Source organism: Sturnira hondurensis, unplaced genomic scaffold (genome assembly GCF_014824575.4).
Source record: "Sturnira hondurensis isolate 20B ecotype Veracruz unplaced genomic scaffold, ASM1482457v3 Scaffold0019428, whole genome shotgun sequence".
Taxonomy (NCBI): domain Eukaryota; kingdom Metazoa; phylum Chordata; class Mammalia; order Chiroptera; family Phyllostomidae; genus Sturnira; species Sturnira hondurensis.
The window spans coordinates 10,375,260-10,395,828 of NW_028092059.1; the positions used below are offsets into that span (position 1 = coordinate 10,375,260).

Consider the following 20,569-nt stretch of genomic DNA (forward strand, 5'->3'; position numbering starts at 1 on the left):
AAAAAGAAAGAAAGAAAAGAAAATGCTATCAGGAAGAGTTTGTAACGTATTAGGAACTTTCATTTATTTTGCCTGATATCATAACATTCAGCTTTCAGCCTAAGAATTGTGTCAGATAAATTTTGGGATTCAATTTATTTTAAAAGATACATTTAAGGATAACCAAATTTTAAATCATATTTAAAATACGGATCAGTCTTTATGGCCTACAAGATTTTTATATTATTAGACCAGAGGATGGTTGGATCAGGTTATCTTTCTACCATTTTTCTCTCAACCTTGAGATTTGATGATTGTTATGGATAATTCAAAAGCTATTTGCTGCTGAAGAATAAAGTGCTTCTATCTCCTCACCACCCAAAGTAAGTACTGACCAGTCAGGCCTCAGGCATAATCTATGTCCATGGGATTCCATGAAATACAAATTCTAACCACTTGTGCAAAAGACAGGAACTAACTGAACAGCTTTCTCTCTTTTATTACCCAAAGTAGTATTTTCCCACAGTATTCACTCACAGTGGAAACCTTGCACGCTGTTAAACAAAAACGAATTAAGGTTCTCTGAAACAAAGGAATTCAAATGCAGTGGACAGCACAGAGAATCTTTTACATTGCCCGAAACTGCCACAGCCATTCTGTCACCATGAAGGAAACAACCCCAGTTAGAAGTCAACTTGGAAGGTGTCAGGGCGAAGAGAAACAAAGGCCATGAACCTTAGACACTGCTGAGTAACTAATCACCTCTTGAGCCTTTTTACATTCGGAGTTCTTCCTTTATACGTAACAAAAAGCACAAATTCAATGACTATGAAATTGAATATTTCCTTCTCTAAAGGTATACATAAACCCTTTCAGATCCTGGAGAGCAACACTGTGCCACAGACTTTTCTGCAGTGGTGAAAATGTTCTATAGCTACACTGTCCAATTCACTAGTCACTTACGCACGCAGCTATTAAGCACTTGAAATGCAGCTCATGGAAACTGAATTTCAAATTTTATTTGATTTTAACTAATTTAAACTTAAATAGCCACATGTGGTTATGATACTGCACAGCACTAGAGTAAGTGATGCCAAGCAGCAGACCTCAGACCTGTCCTGCTAGGTCATCAAGCTGGTCACTGCCACCATGGCCCCCTTGCCCACATCTCCATGGAGCATCTTTTCTGCGACATTTGACTGTACTTCCTTTGCTCATTAGTACTTCCTCTTGCAACATACTGTAAAAGCGCCCTTCCCCCCAAATACTTTACTGTCATAACAAGTTTCATATTTACCATTTCAAAGTATTCTCCTCTCCTACTAATATCACAAGTTCAAAGAAATAATATATATATATATTTTTTTAACTGAGTTTAGTACTCCTACCCTCAAGTTCCTACCCAGATACCAGTTCTATCATTCATGTCATAGCCAAGAGTAAGTAGCGAACATCACCTACTTTAACTCTCCATGGTATATAATGTGAGAAGCAAATAACTCAGCTCAAGGCTTTTTTTATGCTTCAGAGATCAAAGATTCATCTTGATTTTTCTGGTTCTCATACTGCCAGGAAAGCTAAACAAGATTTTATTACCATTTCATCTTCCTCACCATGTTGAAAGCCTTCAGCAATGTCAATTCTAATATTTCTGAAGACTCTCTATGTATAGTATATATAGTATTCATGCATAATGATCAATAAATATTAAATATTAAGTGGTATATTAAAACATTCTCTGAACTTTCTATATGAAACAACAAGTGCTGACATTGCCAAATAAAAAGCAAGAATATCTGGGGCTCTCAGCCAATACGCTAGGCTTTATGTAAGGTTTCTAACAACTGTATATTTAAACAATTGGATATTGCCTTTCAAAATAAATGAACACTTTAAACAAAACAAGATGACAGGAAACAACACTACTATTAAAGCTGAGAAAAACCTCATTAAACACCACTTTTCAGAGTGGCTCGCCCACACGGCACCTAGTCAAATGTGTAAGTGTCTACTGCCCAGTTGTTAAAATAAACCTGCAAGTACCTTGAGCATATGAAAGTCCTTGGCTACATTTTCCAAAAGAGAGTGAGAAAATAAAATCACCATCAGGTTTCAGAAATATTTTACTATAATGCTGATAAATAACTAGTTCAGGTTTTAGTATATATAACATATAAAGAATAAAATATCATAAAAATAGTAAAGTTGAACACACATTTTTCACAGCTGGTTGAAAAGATTAAATGCTATGTAATTTTTTCAAATTATAATTAATATTCTTACTCATAAGAACTTGGCAAGACAAGTGTTTGTTTTAAAAATTAATACAAAATGAAGCCCATGGGAAGTGACAAGAGCTAAATTTGTGGTTTTGTTTCACATCAGCTATTTAGCCATACATTTGGGGGTGTTCTTTCTCATGTGTGCCACTTTCAAAAAAATCAATAAAAAGCATGTGAAAATATCTAAACGAGCACAGGGGAAATAGTGTCAGAAATCAATCCTTCTCTACCAGCATGTTTAACCTGCTGAAATGAAGTGTTAATCACAGAAATAAGATACCATATTACATTTATAAACTAATGAAACTAGAAAAAGCAAAACATGTGACACTCTAATTAAACAGCTGGAAAGCATCCAAGCCTGTGTAAGTTGATAACCCTGGTACAATCTCTGGCAGTGAAAAGGCAGGTCTGCAGTGAGTTGATATGGCCAGCTCAGTTGTTAATTGAATAGCAGGCAATCTATAAACACGACTAATTGCATATGTGCAACCCCGTGCACAACTAGAGAAGCTGCCTAGAGAAGCACTCCAGAAAAACTACATGGATAAAGCACTCAGCAAATCTTCTGTCTCTCTGGATCCCTTTAAGCCATAGCTTAATGGTTAGTTTCGCCATTGCACCCTTCTGATTAACCTCTACACAGCAAACTTAACGATACATTTTTCAAAAGGTCATTTTTCTTCCTAACCCCCATATGCACCACACAATTATCAATTACCCATTCATTTCAGAAAAGAACAAACAAGTAATCTAGAAAATTCAGCCTGTGAATGGAAAGCTTTCTAAATCGTAAAAGAAGAAGACATGGTCTTATTCCCAACAGGCAAAATGCTTTTCAGAATTCTTCCAACGCATTTTGCAGAAGTGTGGCAGCTGCTGTGAACAGCATGGAGTGTTAAGATTTGACACTTTTTTTTTCTTAAGGATATAGCCATTTGGGAAGGCTCAGAAACTGTTGTCAGAATTTTACTATTCATCCATTTGATAAATCCTTTTAAAATGATATTTCAACCACGGTGAATGCAAACATTTTAAAACTATTGCTCTAGAACTTAAATCAAATTTTTTAATTTTTGAATCTGTAGATAAGACTGCTCGCCCAAGAGTTTAGTTAGGAAACAAAAATCTCATCTAGTTTAATATGTAAGTTTAGGTAAGGCTAATTGAGATCAAAGGTCACTACCATTCTGAAGATGTCAAGCAGCTTACATAAATGATTTGAGAGACTTAATTCACTCCCTAGTAAATATAATATCACATCATGAAACCCGAAACTACCAATTGGAGTATTGTACAGTATTCAGAAGCACAAATACTGAAGCTAGACTGACTTGCACTCACATCATGGCTCCAATACAAAAGAGCTATTGGCAAGACTGATGGGACTCAGTTTCTTCATCTGTAAAGTGGGAATTAAAATACAGCTCATACGGTTACCCTGAAGAATCAGAGATAATACAGGCAATATGATAAGCAGTGTCTAGTTTAAAAAATACACAATCATGTTAGACTTTTAAAAAATAAACATGTGGCCTTGGCTAGTGTGGCTCAGTAGATTACATGCCAGCCTGCAAACCAAAAGGCTGCTGGTTCAATTCCCAGTGAGGGCACACGCCTGAGTTACAGGCCAGCTTCTCAGCTGGGCGCATGAGAGGGACGACCTACTGATGTGTCTCTTGCACATCAATGTTTCTCTCCCTCTACTTCTCCCTCCCTTCCCTTCTCTTTAAAAATAAATTAATTAAATCTTTTGTTAAAGCATGTGTTACCCATTATACACAAGTGGAAAGATTAAAATATATGTATTAATAGTACGTACTCAAATAACTCAATGGTGCCTGAAGCTGAATTTTCTCTCAATTTCTCTCTCGTTTCACCAAAATCCCTTGGGGAAAAATACAAACTTGAACGTCTTCATTTTAAAACATCCTTCAGCTGACACTCTATGAAGACTGGGGGTAATTTCTCAAACAGGACGCTTTCAGTCCATTAGAAATAAGAATCAAAAGCAACCATAAAGAATCATTCACTGTTAATTGTTTAAAAGGGTAAGTTTGTAAGTAGGCAAGTGTGACAGAGGGGTGCACAGGAACGTAAATGAAGTGTATGAAAGAACTGTGATCTCTGCTTTTACCCCAGGTATCTGCTATCTGGAGAAGTCTTAACCTCGAGACCCCAGATCACCAGGAGAAAGGCCTGGTTTACAGTGTTTAGATATCAAAGTCAACCACTTTTATCAAAAATCACAACTGACAAAACTGTTAGTTTCACCTTATTCCCTGACTACCAAAAGGTATGTTGACTGAAATAAGCTTTATAGATCAACCAGGTCCCCCCAGGCATTACAAAAGTCTCCAATCTATTTATAGACAGAATAAGAGACTGGTACAAGATCCAGTCCCTGTTACAGCCCAGAGCTTATTTCACTGGTGGAAATCCCCACCTACATTATGGGCATGGAGGCCTTTTGGAACCAAATCTGTTTCCTGCACATCCAGCCTCTCGGCATGTATAAGCAGTTAGATTTCTCATCGTTACTGCACTTGAACTTTAAGAATTTGGAAACTGTCAACAAGAGCTCTCTGCTCTTGAATTAATTTTACTTCTTGCTTCAACAATCAAACTTCCTGCTCATTGGGCTAAGATATAAATCCATAAGTATTAGTCATATAGATTTCAATTACATATATTCAATATATGTATTGTAGATATTCAATACCATTATTGTAGATATACAAAGAGACTCTACTCAAAATGAAATCCATTACTTGAAATTAGAAGTAAATTGAGCTAAATTGTAAAATATAGCTCAATTAAACTAGGAGAGTGACCTGAATCATTTTTTAAAGTTGTCTGTTTGTAAATACGTGATCACATAATAAAAAAAAACCATCTTCTTGGGGAAAAAAATCCACATATGCTAGTGAGTCACATCAAGACAAAAGTTGTTTTCACATGTCCTCCACTGAAGCCAACATGTAGAAGATTTCTGGTATAAATAAAGACTATTTTCCAAAAACCTTACAATGTTCTAATCTTCATATATAAAGATTTCCAAACTGCTAACACCATCAAAAACCACGATAGACCTATCATTAATCCATTTCAATTCAAAATCATCATGAATGGAATATCAAACAGAGAGCAAACTTTGTAGCTGAATAAAGAATCCTTACCCTCATGGAGCTCCAAGTGAAATATATCTCCAACTACTACCTATAACATAAAGTGATGCGTACTAGACCAACCTGCCATGGGAACAAAAAGGTAAAAAGCCAAGATGAAACGTTGGAGCAAGGGTCATCCCAGAGCAAGGCTTCAGTCTAAACAAGGAGGAGGTTTAAAAGCATACGACCTGATTTGGATATAATGAGTAATACAATAGGATTAGACCACAGGTGGCAAACACAAGGCCGGTGGGCCCAATACGACCCTTCACCTTGTTTTATCCGGCCTGGCACCTTGTTTCCACCTGGGGGCAGCGCCGAGCTCTCACTTAACTGTTAAGGGTGGTTACATTTATACAGTCCTAAAATTACATTTGGCCCTTTGAAGGCAACCAAAAGGCTGATGTGTACCCCAGTGAAAATGAGTTCGATACCCCTGGATTAGACCATAGAATGCACAGAGGAAGTTGAACATAAGTGTGCAAAGACAGACTGTGTAAAGGCTTCGATTCCATGTGAGATAGTTTAGAACTTTTCCAAAATTCAGTGGGGAGACATATAAGGGGTATTTTAGTGCAGGGAAGTGATGCCCAAAATTGTGTTTTAGAAAAACAGTTCTGATGGAGAGAGATCAGACTGGGTCGGGACAGAGACCAGTCATATGGAAGCCAGTTAGGGGCCAAGGTAACTGCCCAAGTGAGAAATGACAGGCACAAACCAGGACAATAAAGTGAAGGGGGATTTAAGGAGTGAGCACTGACAGGAACTGAACTAGATGTGACGAGAGAAGGATCACCAAAGACAGGCATGCCATTCCTAGCTTAGCTGGCTAGATGGATTGATGAGGCTATTAACTAAGGAAATACAGAAGGATGTTTGGGAACTTCTGAAATAAGCCTGGATTTTTTAAAAAATCACTATATATTTTCATGGAAGAAAATGTTATGACATCCAAGTTAAAAAGAAGTACCGTATGTTTAGGTTAGCACTGGAAAAAAGCAAACTTTGGCTTTTTTTATTCGAGCAAGCATAGTTACACTTCTTACCTAAATCCACTACCAACACTTTACTTGCCATGTGGTAACAGCTCACTAAGCTTCTTAGAAATACTTCCATGCTCTCATTTTCCTAATCATTTCCTACGAATATCCTGTATCTGTAAATCAGATCTTTCCAAGCTCTAGAAATTAAATAGCGATACAAACATTTCAGACTGCTCTCAAAGAGCATGCATGCTTAAAGCTCACATATGGCACTCTAATCTTGCCATTAAAAATTATCAGAGCCCTGGCTGGTGTGGCTCAGTTGTTGGGAGCATCATCCTGTAAACCAAAAGGTCACAGGTTTGATTCTCCATCAGGGCACATGCCCAGGTTGCAGGGTCATCCCCCAGCCGGGGTGCATATGAGAGGCAACCATACGATGTTTCTCTCTCACATCAATGTTTCTCTTCTTCTGTCTCTCCCTCTCTCTCTGAAATCAATAAGCATGTCCTCAGACGAGGATACAACATATATAAAACATATATACATGCATATGTATATGTGTTTTATATCATAAAACATATTTTCTGATATATATATATACATATATACATATATATATATATACATACATACATACATACAGAAAAAGACTGTATAAGTAGTAGGGGGAAAAGGCAACTTCTTCCCACTGTGTTATAATTTGGTCCTCACAAATCTTCTGGAAGAAGCGGTGAGCACTAAGCATTAGAGCAGGCCAAGTGTGGAGATGAGCCCCACTGGAGACATGGCAGGTACCTAGACAGAGCCGGCACGTTATGGGAGATTTCTAAAAGGGAGAAGACAAACTTAAAGGAACGTGCACATTACCTTCAACATCACAACTCAGGTAGTTACGCACTTCATTCAAAATAAAGTTGATATCTTCTTCCGAAGGAATAGGATGGTGTGTAACATCTGTTGGCGTGTCAGTTGTGCCAGCTATAGTCATCTTTTGCCAGGGTAAGAAGAAAATAACTCGCCCATCACTGGTAGCTGGATCAAGAAGTCCCATGTTCTCTGGGCTGAGGTAAAAATAAAATTGTTTATTTTTGTAATTAGCAAAAATTTAAACTTGATCCACAATCTATTTCATTCACCAATGCTCATATAAACAAATACAAACAACACAAGCCATTACTTTTACTGCCACTAACTTACTCTATAAATGACTTTAAAAAAAACTGGGTAACAAAAGGGAATGGAGCAATTGTAATAGTAATATTCCACAGCAAAATCAGCCCTCCCATCTCAAAAACTCAAGGTTAATTATGAAAGTGGACTTCAACTTACAATTGTTTGGGTTCTTAATATTTCTTGGATCATTCACATCAGATAATGTCAGTGAGATAACTGTCTATAATTTCTTTTATGATGGTCCATTAAGGATAGCTCTTCAACCTTTTTTCAAGTCTATGAGAAGTACTTTCCTGGGACCTCTGACATTTGGCACATCTTTTAGCAGGTCGCAGAAGCACATGAGAAAAGTGTAGGGTTTAACTAACTTTCTAGATACTAAAATGTGATTTAAAAGTTTCTTTGCCTTGTGCCTAGGTGAATTTGTACCACTTCACCAGATATGAGATTTCTTACTTCATTTCAATTTGACAGAAATTTCAACAAGTACATCCATAAGAAAGGGGCTCAGTTTTCTCCTACCTCAATAACAATGTACTAGGATAAGGTCAAAAAGTAGAGGAATATCTAAGCAATGAAACCCTTAAGCAGGCAGACGATACTACTGTATTACGCTATTAAACCAACTTTCAAGGACGCCTCCTCTGAAAGGTTATATATATACAGTCTTCCAAAATACTAGTTAAGAATTTATGCTAACTGATACTTAATACTCTAAAACCAGCCCTGGCTGGCGTAGCTTGAGCACGGGCCTACGAACCAGATGATCGCGGTTCGATTCCCAGTCAGGGCACATGCCTGGGTTGCAGGCCAGTTCCTTGCAGGCTAACTACCAGCAGGGGACGCATAAAAGGCAACCATACATTGATGTTTCTCTCCCTCTCTCCTTCCCCTCTAAAAATAAATAAATAAATAAAATCTTTAAAAATAAAAAAATAAAAAATAAAAAATAAATACTCTAAAACCAAATTACACACTTGAAAGGATAAGCAACTGTTTTAAAAAAAAAAAGTAACAAAACCTGTCCAATCATTATTAAATCACTAGGAACTGTTGTTTTAATGTATTCATTAACCATTCAAAGAAATTTGGAGAAATCTACCATAAGGTATTTCAGTTTCTATTAATGCAACTTCTGCAATATGAAACACAACTCCATTTGGTTTAAATAAATGTCAAGTAATCTCTCTTATACCCACATGTATAAGGATTACAGACTAACAACTGTTTTAGAGCAAGTCAAAAATAATTGTTTTATTAAAAGGAAATCTACAGTCAGCATAGCTAATGCATTTTCTTTATGTAAACCACCAGAAATACTAGTCTTTGTTTGTCAAACCCATCAGCCTCATGAAATGCCTAGCATGTCTACACAGCCTTTGGAGAGAGAAGTCACTGTCCGCAGCTCACCTGAAAGACACAGGAGTGAATAAGCCACAGCTCTACTGAGCATGTGCAAAAAGCACCCCAGAAATATGTCAACCATTTAAACATTTGGCTAAGATTTCATCTTCATTCAGGGCTACTTAAAGAAAATAATTTTGTTTTCATTTTCAAATATTGAAAACTGTATTTTCAGTCTCTGTATGACTGTATTTTTTCTTTGTATTTGTCATAAAACTCTCTCAAAATCTTCAACTACTAACTATGTGTTTTGTAAGCACCTAATTTGAACCTGGGTTAATATGTCCGTAGATTAAATCAGTCACTTAGGGATTGGAAATGAACTCATCCAGAGTTCAAGCTTTCAAATTTGGTAAATAGCACTATATTGAAACAAAAAGATAAATTCCATATTTCAACAAATTATGTTAGTATATCTTATATGTGATCCTTTAATGGGCCAGATATCATATAATATGCCTAAATAACTCAACAAACCTCAACATCAAATTATAATATTTAGCCACCTAGACATAAAATGCTGTTAGAAAAGCAAAAGTACCAAATCCTTTAAAACGTTTCAATGCAATAAAAGCAGTTTAAAGGGTGAAGGTGATGGTTACCAACACACGTAACTGGAACCTGTAGAGAATCAACTGCTTAAGTGAAGACATATGTGTCAAACATAAACTTAACAAGCACAGAGGGAAGACAAAGCTATTAATGTCTGGTATAAAAATTTAAGAATCCATTTGGAAATACCTTTCATCAGTTCTAAATTACCTAATTCATACTCTCCCTTAGGGAAAAGTTTGTTTTCTTATAATGAATTAATTCTGCAAGGTTCCACTGAAGTTTGAAAATGGATATAAACTATGAGTAGACCATGTAGAAGACAACAGAGTGAAGCATAGGCCTTTTTCAACACAATTTACTTGACATCAACAGCAAAAAAAGCTTACTGCTCATTTACGTGTGTGTGTGTGTGTGTGTGTGTGTGTGTGTGTGTGTGTCCAGGATGGGAGGTGGGTATAGAATTAAAAGTAATGAACAATGTTCTCATACAGACCACTGCCTTCCTGAAGTACCTTTATTTAAACTGAAATCAGTTTAACTACTTAGCAGTCAGTGGTAGAGCTAACAGTACACACACATATTATTGAAAGAAAAAAAAAAAGAGACCTCTTGTCAGTGGTAAAAAACATCTTTAGGCTACAGGGAGATGATTTTCATGCATTCCAGTTATTTGGTGTATTGTTGCTGCTTTTGTAAGAGCACAGCCACAGCTCATGAAAATTCCAGATCTGATAAGTAAACTAAAGAGTATCTTTAAAAATGATTTCTCTGTGTTGGGTTTTCTAAAATTAAAATAATAATTTTGTAACCACTGCACAAGAGAATCCCCCATGTGGAATGTTAAGGTCATAAGAAGCTCAATAGATGCCATAAAGATACTCTGAAAACAGTTCAACAAGATATATTCACACATGGCCCTTACCCTCCACTTAGCGACCTACAAGCAAAAAGTCACTAGCTACTGAACTCATTGCATTTCCAAACTGTGCATGCAGGTTTTAGTTGAAATGTTAGTTCTAAAGTTATCAGGCAGTTTATAGGGCAGCCACAGATGGTCGCACTCATCCCAAAGGACCTAGTTAAAGCCTTGAGTTAGATTTGCTGAGTGTGATTGACTGATGAACCCAGAGAGGTATTTCAGTCTGAGATCTCTTCACTCCACCCAAGAAAATGACTTGTTATGGAGAGCAAAACTTTCCTCAGGGACGCCAGAACTTCAGCTGCTCAAGGTCAGTGCCAAAGAGGTAATAAATCCTTACTAAATCCAAATTGCAGTCCCAAACCAAAAGGCTCCTCCGCAGCAGCCAGAACAGAACCGGGCTGCCAACCTCTCCTCCAGGGTTTCCTGCAGGCTGTGTGGTACTTCTACAGCCCAAAGTGCTACTAACTAAGTATGGGACCTCCATTCCTCCCAAAATAGAATGAGATCACTTACATAGGTACCTTAGACTGTGACTAATGCTTTCCTGATCTGCAGTTAGGGGGCCTAAAGCTAATGCAAAATTTTTAGGATAAAAAGGGCATAACTGGTGTGGCTCAGTGGGTTGGACATCATTCTGCAATCTGAAAGGTTGCAGGTTCAATTCCCAGTCAGGGCACATGCCTAGGTTGAGGGCCAGGTCCCTGGTTGGGGCCGTGTGAGAGGCAACCAACTGATGTTTCTCTCCCTCTCTTTTTCCCTCCCTTCCCCTCTCTCTAAAAACAAATAAACTTTTTTTAAAAAACCTATTAAAAAGGCATTCTGTTTTGAAAATATTACGTGCATTTTTCTATAAAAAAATAAGAAATATTTTTATTTCTTTAAAAATACCTATCTACTCTATTATCAGCACATTATAAAGCACAGTAGAGAGAATATACGTAGCATGACCTCTTTCATATAAACATTTTAAACAGATATACAATTGTGCAAGCATGAACATAAATTTCCTAAAAGAGATCAGAAAGAAATGTTACTGGTTACCAGGGAAGACCTGAAGTGGGGGAATGAGATAGAGTCATGAAGAAGCAGAGGAAGGCTTTCCCTTTTCATTTTCTATCTATTTTTCTCTAGTGATTAGTTCTATTAATTTTGCCTATTATAGGAGTTGCCTGGGCAGTAAAACAAAGAATCATATTTTGTTTCCCTGTTTTAACTTCTCTATACTAAAAATTCCCTCATAAATATTATATTAAAATGTCAATTTTAAGAAAAAGTAATACTCTCACAATTTGGACAAGTTAACAACAAAAAATGTTAGTAGAATTCATTCAAAAATATTTACTGGTCACTATTATGTTCCAGACATTGTACCAGGAGCTGGGGGTATAGCGGTCAACAAAACAGACAAAAAGTAATCAAAGGATGTATACCTTGTCAAAATGCATACAAATTAGGTACTATTATGAGATAAGGAAGCAGAAGCTAAAAGCAAGAGCTTGCCGAGGTCACAGAAATCAGCAAGAAGTAAAGTGATGAACAAACCCGGGAAGTTCTCCAGCAAGACACCGCCGTAGCCCTCACTCTCCGTACAGTATTCTGCCTGTGCACCCTCAAAGAGCAGAACGGCTTCCCATTTAAACAACAGGCAAACTAAGGTTCCCTGAATAAACTGGCTTTTCCCAAACGATGTCATTTTTAAGTGGCAGAAATAACATAAGGGAAAATATGCTTGGAAATCATGGGGCAGTTGTGGGAAAAAACCACAAAATATAATGCACAAGAAAATATGTTGACTCTGTTAAGATCTAAACAAATATGAGGATCATGATGATGTGTGCATCTGTAGTTCAGATATTACATTTGTACTCTAAGATATGTTACCTCCCCACAAAAAAAAACCTTATAAACTAGCTGGCCTTGCATGTTTTAATTCAATACCAAATAAACGTATATAATTGTGACTAGAATTACTGTTGAAAACTTCTCCATATACAAAAAACATGTACAACATTTACATATATTTACTTCTCTTCCTTTCACATGAACTAAATTTGTGGTTAGCAGTTTCTAAAACTCTATTAAGTAGCACTGCATAAATTTTTATTATTAAGACTAGAAGCATCTTGCTTTTTCCAGTCCTCAGTAAAAATACTAAAGACTACAAACCAATTACTTGTAGACATTTAGAAAATGAGCACGAAACCTTGCAAGTTGGTGGATAAATTCTCTTTAATGTTTTCCTTGGTAGAAGTGTAATATTTTTCAAAGTAAAAGTATATTTAATACACATTAGGAGTATTTTTGGACTCTATTAAGGGAAATTCAGTTACTGGTAAACTGATAATTAATAAGGCTGTATCATCTATCACACTGCAGGATGGCATTCTAGGAGAATACATATATTAAACAAAATAGATTGCTGTATCCACTTTATTAAATATTAAAAGATTTATATGTTCTTTTGGGGAAATTATAAAAATAAGAAATACCTCTCATTCTAAACATATAACCTAGAAATTATAACCTTTAACCCAAAACTGTATTACCTAGAGATAATCATTATTTAAATATAACATATTTCCTTATAATCTTTTCTTTATATACTTATATAATATTTAGGTCCTATTGCACATATAACCATGCATCATCCTTTCTAAATTAACATTGTTTAGATTTGTTTGGATCATTAGTGTTATCTTAGGACACAAATTATTTACAACTATAATTTTAATGACTATGTAGTATTACCTTGTTCAGATATACCATATTATGTATTATCTATTCTCCTAAAGTTAGAAACTAAAGTGGTTTCGAATATTTCTCAGCCACAAATAATGTCGTAAGGAATATCTGGAACATAAATCATTATTTCATATAGAATTACTGGTGTGCCTACTAGACTTACCACATATGAAAATAAAAACGGTATACATGTTCAATACTCTTAGCATGGTCATATGAATTTTTTCCACAGATGTCTTAAAACGTACATGAGGGTTAATCATTGTTTAATTTCATATGACCCAAAGCCGTATGGATGTTTCTTTTTTAATTTTTTAAAAATTTTAAACACACACACAATTGAAGAGAATATTTTATTAAAGTGTCCCTCACCCAAAACTGATATTCTTATTTCATCTCTATCCCTACCCATTTCTGTATTTCTATTTGTCTTTGTTACCATGGTAAATTACAAATGCTATCTGATTTTTACTTGTTATAATATTTTTCAAAATATATTTCAGAAATTATTAACCTAAAAATACCAGAGTGGTCCTTATTTTCAAATTCTACATAAGCAAAGTTTGGAATTTCATAAAACTAAATTTTTAAATTTTTTAATCCTCACCCAAAGATATGCCTTTATTGATTGGGGGGGGGGGGGAGAAACATTGATTAGTTGCCTCTCACGCATGCCCACACCAGGAACTGAACCTGCAACCTTTCGGTGCACAGGACAATGCTCCAACCAATCGAGCCACGAGGCCAGAGGAGCATTTTGATTTCTTAATTAAACTGTCATTTATGAAATTTTGGCAAAATTAATTTTCAATCTTTTAATGAAAATGGAAATTCAAAACACTAAGGCCTAATCTCTGATGATGAGCACACTAAAGGAAGTATAAAATGGATCCCAAATCATTAACTCCTGGCAAGGAGCGGTGCCATGAAAGCTAAGAGCTTGTACTTCATGTTTTAGATGAGTTCCTGTACTTATTTCTCATTTTTTTCATTTATTTTTTAAATATAATTGGCATAGAATACATATTAGTTTCCAGTATACAACACAGTGATTAGACATAGTTCTCCTCATCTCGTTTTAAGAAAGCTGTGCTCAAAGAATAAACATAGACAATTTCTGTGGCCCTCATTCTCTGTGACAGTCACTGAACTGACAGTTACCTGTAGTACCCAGGCATCACAATGTGGACACCAGCACTCGGCTGGCAGATAGCTGCGGCACACTTATCATCCATTTTGCGCACAGTGTCTGTGAAAGGTCCTGTGGCATTGATAACACATTTGGCTCTCACATCAAATTCCTGCCCTGCAAAAGAAAGCAGCATCAATCACACACCCCATTTGTTTCTCTGCTCACTGATGCTTTGGATTATTAATTCATCTATTAACTTAATCTATGGCGAAGTGTATTGTACACAACACTAAGTGACATGAACAGCCAGAGTTATTGAAAAGCCACACAAAAGGCTTGCACCTGAGTAAATTTTCCAAAACAAAGTCTGAACTGAGGGGAAGAAAAGCATGCCACTTTTTCATTTCAGCTCTCGGTTATTTTGCAAAATGCCCAGCATCAAAGTGCCAAATATGAAGGAAGTGGAATAATAAAATAAGCTGCTTTCTCTTTAAAACTGGAATTTGCAAACAGTGGTGCCATGTGACAATATATTTCACATTATTGGTTTGGTTCAAGGAAACGATGTAATTTGGAAACTGTGCCTACGTGACTACAGATTCAAGACAAGAATGAGAATCTAACCCAAGTTAAGTGATTGACCTTAATGATGTACAAATGCACTGTTTATGACAGTTAAATGATACTTTGAAACTTGGCCCATTTATTTCATTTATTAGTAACATGTTTCTGTAAAGAAAATGAAATGCATTCATAGTTGTGGGAATTCCATGATCATTTTTTATTATTGCATTTAATATCATCATCATCATCATCACCATTTAACACAAAAGGGAAAACTGCCAAGTTCCACAAGGGAAAATTTTCATATTAAAGCAGTCATTGTTGAATATATGGAATATAATTAAGATGACTCTGAAATCTGGCTTCAATAAAAAAGAAGTAACAGAAAAATAATTCAGTCATTATATAGGCAAAGCAAGATGCTAAGAAAGACCTTCCTGCCAGAGCCTTTGCGTACCTGTGAGCACGTCCTTGCACCGCACACCGCTCACTCGCTGTTTCCCTGTCTCGGGGTCTGTCGTCTTCAGCAAGCTCAGGACCTCCATGTAATTGGCTGTGGCAGCCCCGTACCTGGCAGCAGTGAGAGCAATGGCAAGGTTCATCCGCGCATCATTGTGTTGTCCTGCAGCAGGGGAAAGGAGCAGAGGAGGGACAGGAGTCACCTCAAGCCACAGGCTGGTGGTACAGCAGTGTGTCACAACAGATATGTCACATCTGTCCCTGTCACCCAGAATATACGTGATGGATGGTCAGCTCTAGAGGGCATGATTTAAAAAGACATGGTCATTCTCAGTCAGGCATCCACCTGCTCCTTCACCAAGTGCACTTTTGTATCTCAGGGCAGAAAATAACCCTTTGCTACAGAGCTGATATCAATTATCTGAAAGTTAAGTAGTAATTATTCTCTGTTTGGGAACATATGTATATGTCAGACTTTTCCTAATACAGACAACCCGTATGCCTGAAAGTGAGGCAATTCAAAACTTCAGAATCTCTGACACCCCAACTGGTGTTGATTAACAATTTTTATGAATCTATGCTCTATCTAATATTCAAAATCAAGAGCTTAATCTTTCACAGAGAATTTCTTAGTTTTCTATAAAAGGATTTTCCTTGGTTTGAATTTTGATTAGAGCTCTTTAACATGTAACATTTTTTTAATCGCACATAAAAGGTAAGAAATTAAGCAGGGCAAAATTTAATTACAGAACAATTCCTACCTGTATTGTTAAAGATTTATTGCTGAAAAAATCCTACTTAAAGAAAACTAAGGGGGAGGAGAAGGGGGGAAAGATGATTAATCACTTTAAAACAGTGGCATCACTAGAGACTTTTTCTATTTATTATTGCCAGTGAGGTTAACGCTGACTGGGAAGGATTACTCTACATTGCAGGGGCCGGTGCTCTGTGCCCTGAATAACTAATTACCCAGGGCTGGATTGTACTGAAGCAGGGTTCAAATTCCCACACATTGGGATCAGTTCTGGGATCAGTTCTATCAAGATAATACCGATAAAGGGACGAATTTGTAATGAATATTGTTGTTGATTTATGTTGCCAGCATACCAAACATTTCGTATAAATGGTTTATGTAAAGGTTCTTCCTTGTGATGCAGCCTGTGCAGTGCCAGAAGCACACCACAGGTAATCTGTTCCAGCTAAAAGGGCAAAGTTATAAAGAGAATCAATGACTGAACAGGCCGCCGCCCCTCCCCACAAACATCTTACTCTAAAACTGCTGGACTAACACAATCAGCCAAGAACCTTTCCCTCAAAATGAAATTCTCTATCAAGCGAGGAACATACATTGCACATCAACATGCAGAATGAGAAGTTATTTTACCCCCAAATTAACAGAAGTAGAAGAAAGAAAACAGTAGCAGCAGCAGTACCTGCAGTAGAAGTAGGAAGGTTAGCATTTTTTATCAACTTCAACTTAGTGTGATGCTAAAATTGCTATTAAACAGTCAGTTGGTATATTTACAGTTTAAGAAACCAACTTTTATTAATGTAAGACTCCTTAATTAAAATTAGAATATGCTCTGCAAAGTACAAGAGTCCGAATTAAAATTAGAATATGCTCCTGCATAAAAGAGTCCGAAGAAACAAAATGCAAGTAACACTATAGATCATCTCTTTAAAGATATCACAAATCTACACAAAAGAGAGTTCCCATCCCCTCCAATCTTTCTAGTAGATTTATGTACATAAATAACACTGACACACCAGGTGGGTAATTTTAAAAATTTCAAGACCTGCCTATAGGTGTGCCCTGATTTACACACAGGGCAAGTCTCAAGAAAGTCATGTGTAAATCAACTATTTTCCACCCTGCATGAAATCACTATGCAAAGGAACCAGACATAAATCCCACTTATTAAATGACAGATTCCTTTGTAAAATGGTGTATCTATTATACAATCATCTGGTAATAAAACTCCAAGTTCCAAAAATACAAAAGCTTTACTACTTTTTAAAATATAAAATTCACTGGGGCAGTACAGTTCATCAGGCTCTGGGGGTTTATACCAAGAAAAGCCTCCCTAATTACCTTCCAAATCCCAGTACTTTTGAAAGGGAAACAAGATCAACCTCAGTCAAGTGTGTGGTGAAAACAAGTTCCTTTGGCTCTTTGCCACACCTGCCCTGACATCCAACAGCACCTGCCTGGACTCAAATCAGGTATGTCACTTACTTATGCCACAGTTCTCCTCCCATTCTATCTAGAATTGTGAGGTTATCTGCAATTTCCTGAACACCTGTCTTATTTCACACTTGCTTGCCTTTACCCACACTCTTCTGGCTAGAATACCACCGTGGAAGCTCTGGACAATTCCTATTGCTCTCTCGTGATCAGATTCAAACATCTCCCCGCGAAGTCTCCCCTTCTCTGTGTCTCTCCAAGGCAGAGTCGTTCATTCCTTCTTCTGAGTCAACATCATACCTTGATCCTTCCCTTTTTATAGTCATTAAATTTAAGGAGAGCAGGAAACCCCAGAAATGTGTAAAGTCTGAATTTAAACCCGAAGTATCCTTCATATTTAAGTTGCATCAGTGGGACGAAAGGAGAAATGGTCATGTATGATTCCCTCAAGACTTATCCCACAAGTTCCCCCTCTGCAGAGGAAAAGCAAACACCGTTATTACCAGCTCCAAGAAACTGGTAACTTGACTTTCCTCTGGGCCCAGGAGCTTGCACCTCTACCCAGAAGCTCCCTTCTCTGCAGACGTTCAGCTTAATTCACTTACCTCCTTGAATTCATGGTAGGCCTCCTCCCCAACCTACATTATATTCACCTTTACCCTGAGATACCCAGATGCTTGGAGTATATGCTTCCTGGGATAAGTGGTATATTTTCACTCTTCTTAACTAAATTTCTCCTAGCCCCCTTTCTTGACATTTTGCAAGGTATCCGTATGCCTCCTGCAATTCTATTTCCGGAGAAAAAGTTTTTGACAACACTGCATGTCATTGGAATGTGATACAATAATCTCAACTCCCCCACTCAATTGATCTGCTTATTAAGTTTGGATTTTCAAATCTGTTTCCTCAGAGCCAGGCAATATGATACTGTTCACTAATCAGTGAATAGCTTTACATTGGCACTTACACAGGGACCCAGATGGGGCCTGTGAAAATCTGTTTCCTACTCTTCTCCTTTTGCACTTGAAATCCTGCATATGTGCACATTCTGAACTTACAACTCATATGAGAGGAAGCACAGAAGAGGTGGAACTGTAACTGTTTTCCCTTGTTTAGAAAAACAAAATGTTAAATCAGCCCACCGAACAGAATGTAGGTCAGTCAGTGGTGACAGAGAAGGATTTTGCCTTAATCCTCAATGGCCTTGCACACAGGATAGTGAGAAATATTTTGAGTGAAAAATATTTCAGAATATAATCACGTGATAGGCCTCAAATATAAATATTTTGGAGACATAGCAATATTGCTCTCAGAGGGTTTCAAAGTTTGGCAGCTAAGTTAACATGCAAAACAGCGGGGGAAAAGAGAAATAATCATTGAATGTGTGAACGGGATGAAGAATGAGTAAATATGAAAAAATCCTAGGTAACAAATGACCTGGCATTTTCCTAGGCCTTCACATCTAAAATTCTATGATGCTGTGAAATTCTACATACAATCTTCCTTCAATGCAGCACACTTTAAAATGGCCATTTACATCGCACACACTCATCTATAGGGAGCCAGGAATTCGTACAGAAAGTATAAAATTGTTATAAAAAATAGTTCTTGATTAAAATAACACCTGTTCATAAATTCATTGTCAATTAAAATCGCCACTGTTGAAATGTTAGTATTTCCTTCCATCTCCCTGTACCCGGACTCTACTTCTAGCAGGATGGACAAGATGCTTTGGGAAAAAAAGAAAGAAAAGGAAACTTCCCTAAAGATTTAATCCCATTTCTGACAAAAGGCACAGGGCATGCTTCATAGTCCCGGACTGAAAGAGTCACAGTGACCTCTCGGGAAGTCTCTCCTTGGCAGTCAGGCAAGAATAATTCAAATGATAATAACCTGCAAACTCAAGCTGATTTAATATAATCATTATATTTAAAACTTCCCTGTCTAATGGGAAGAGTGCAGTAGAGGCAGAGTGTAAAAAAAAAACAAAAAACAACAACAACAACAAAAACCCCACAAAACCGTGTGTGTGTGTGTGTGTGTGTGTGTGTGTGTGTGTGTGTGTAAAGAGATTACTAAATTCTGGATTAAGTACAAATGATGACTAAACTCAAGGAAAACTCAAAATGAGAACATACTTTTCATGGTCAATTGTGACAATGCATTTCCAAAAGTAAATTATTTATAAAAGTGATTATTCGTGTGGGTAGGGATCAGGGAGACACATGAAACAGTTCAGGGAGAATGCACCTTACAGAATACACTGGTGAATGGCTCTGGCCTTGGAATGACTGGGTCACAAGTTTTGGTGCTTCTCTGGGCTTCAGTGTCCTACCAAAGGAGAGGAGTCGGGTGCCCTGCTGAAATTACACAGTGAATGTAATGGCTGATCTTCAATAGCTGGCTGCTACCCTTTTTAAGACTTCAACTTTTTCTGCATTTCTGGTTTCTCTCACTTTGGCCTAGTGTGTCTGAAGAGAAAATGGGCATTAATAAAGACCAAAGTACAGGTGCTTTATAAACTAAATCATAAAAATAAAATCAGAAGTTGTGTTCTCACATTAGACCTAGAGTTATAATGAAATCATGATTTGATTAGCCTTTATGGGTTATACAGTGTATTGCAAAAATGGTCCCAGTTCTTCACCCTTCCTTGTAGACAGGCCCTTTGCCTTATGTCTGAGTCATCTCCCACTCCGACTCTGGACCCAGCCATATGAAACCGCTTTCATCAATAGAATGTTAGTAGATGTGAGGGGGGAAAAGAAAAAGGCAGCCCTTCAAATGCCATGAAAAGGGCATTCCTGGGCTAGCCTGCTGGGACCAGGAGGGTGATGAGAGGCATGTGGCAAATTGCTCCAGTCATTTATTGCAGCCAAGGCCACCCGACATCAGCTGACAGACATGAGTGCCAGTTCAGCAAAGAGCAGAAGAATCTAAGCCAACCCCAGACAAGATCAGAAAAACCTGACCACTCCCATGCAAGAGCAATAATGCTAATTGTTTTTATGCTACT

General features: G+C 37.1%; 1 protein-coding gene across 2 annotated transcripts in view; it reads right to left on the bottom strand.

Annotated features, from left to right (window-relative positions):
- Positions 1-20,569, bottom strand: part of GPD2 (glycerol-3-phosphate dehydrogenase 2) — a 140,150-nt gene that overhangs the window by 20,393 nt on the left and 99,188 nt on the right. For both annotated transcript variants that reach the window (XM_037027808.1, XM_037027810.1), the window contains exons 7-9: positions 15,367-15,531; positions 14,375-14,519; positions 7,285-7,478 (exon numbers count right to left, since the gene is read on the bottom strand). In XM_037027808.1, the coding sequence (XP_036883703.1) occupies positions 7,285-7,478; positions 14,375-14,519; positions 15,367-15,531 (504 nt within the window). The remainder of the gene's footprint in view (positions 1-7,284; positions 7,479-14,374; positions 14,520-15,366; positions 15,532-20,569) is intronic.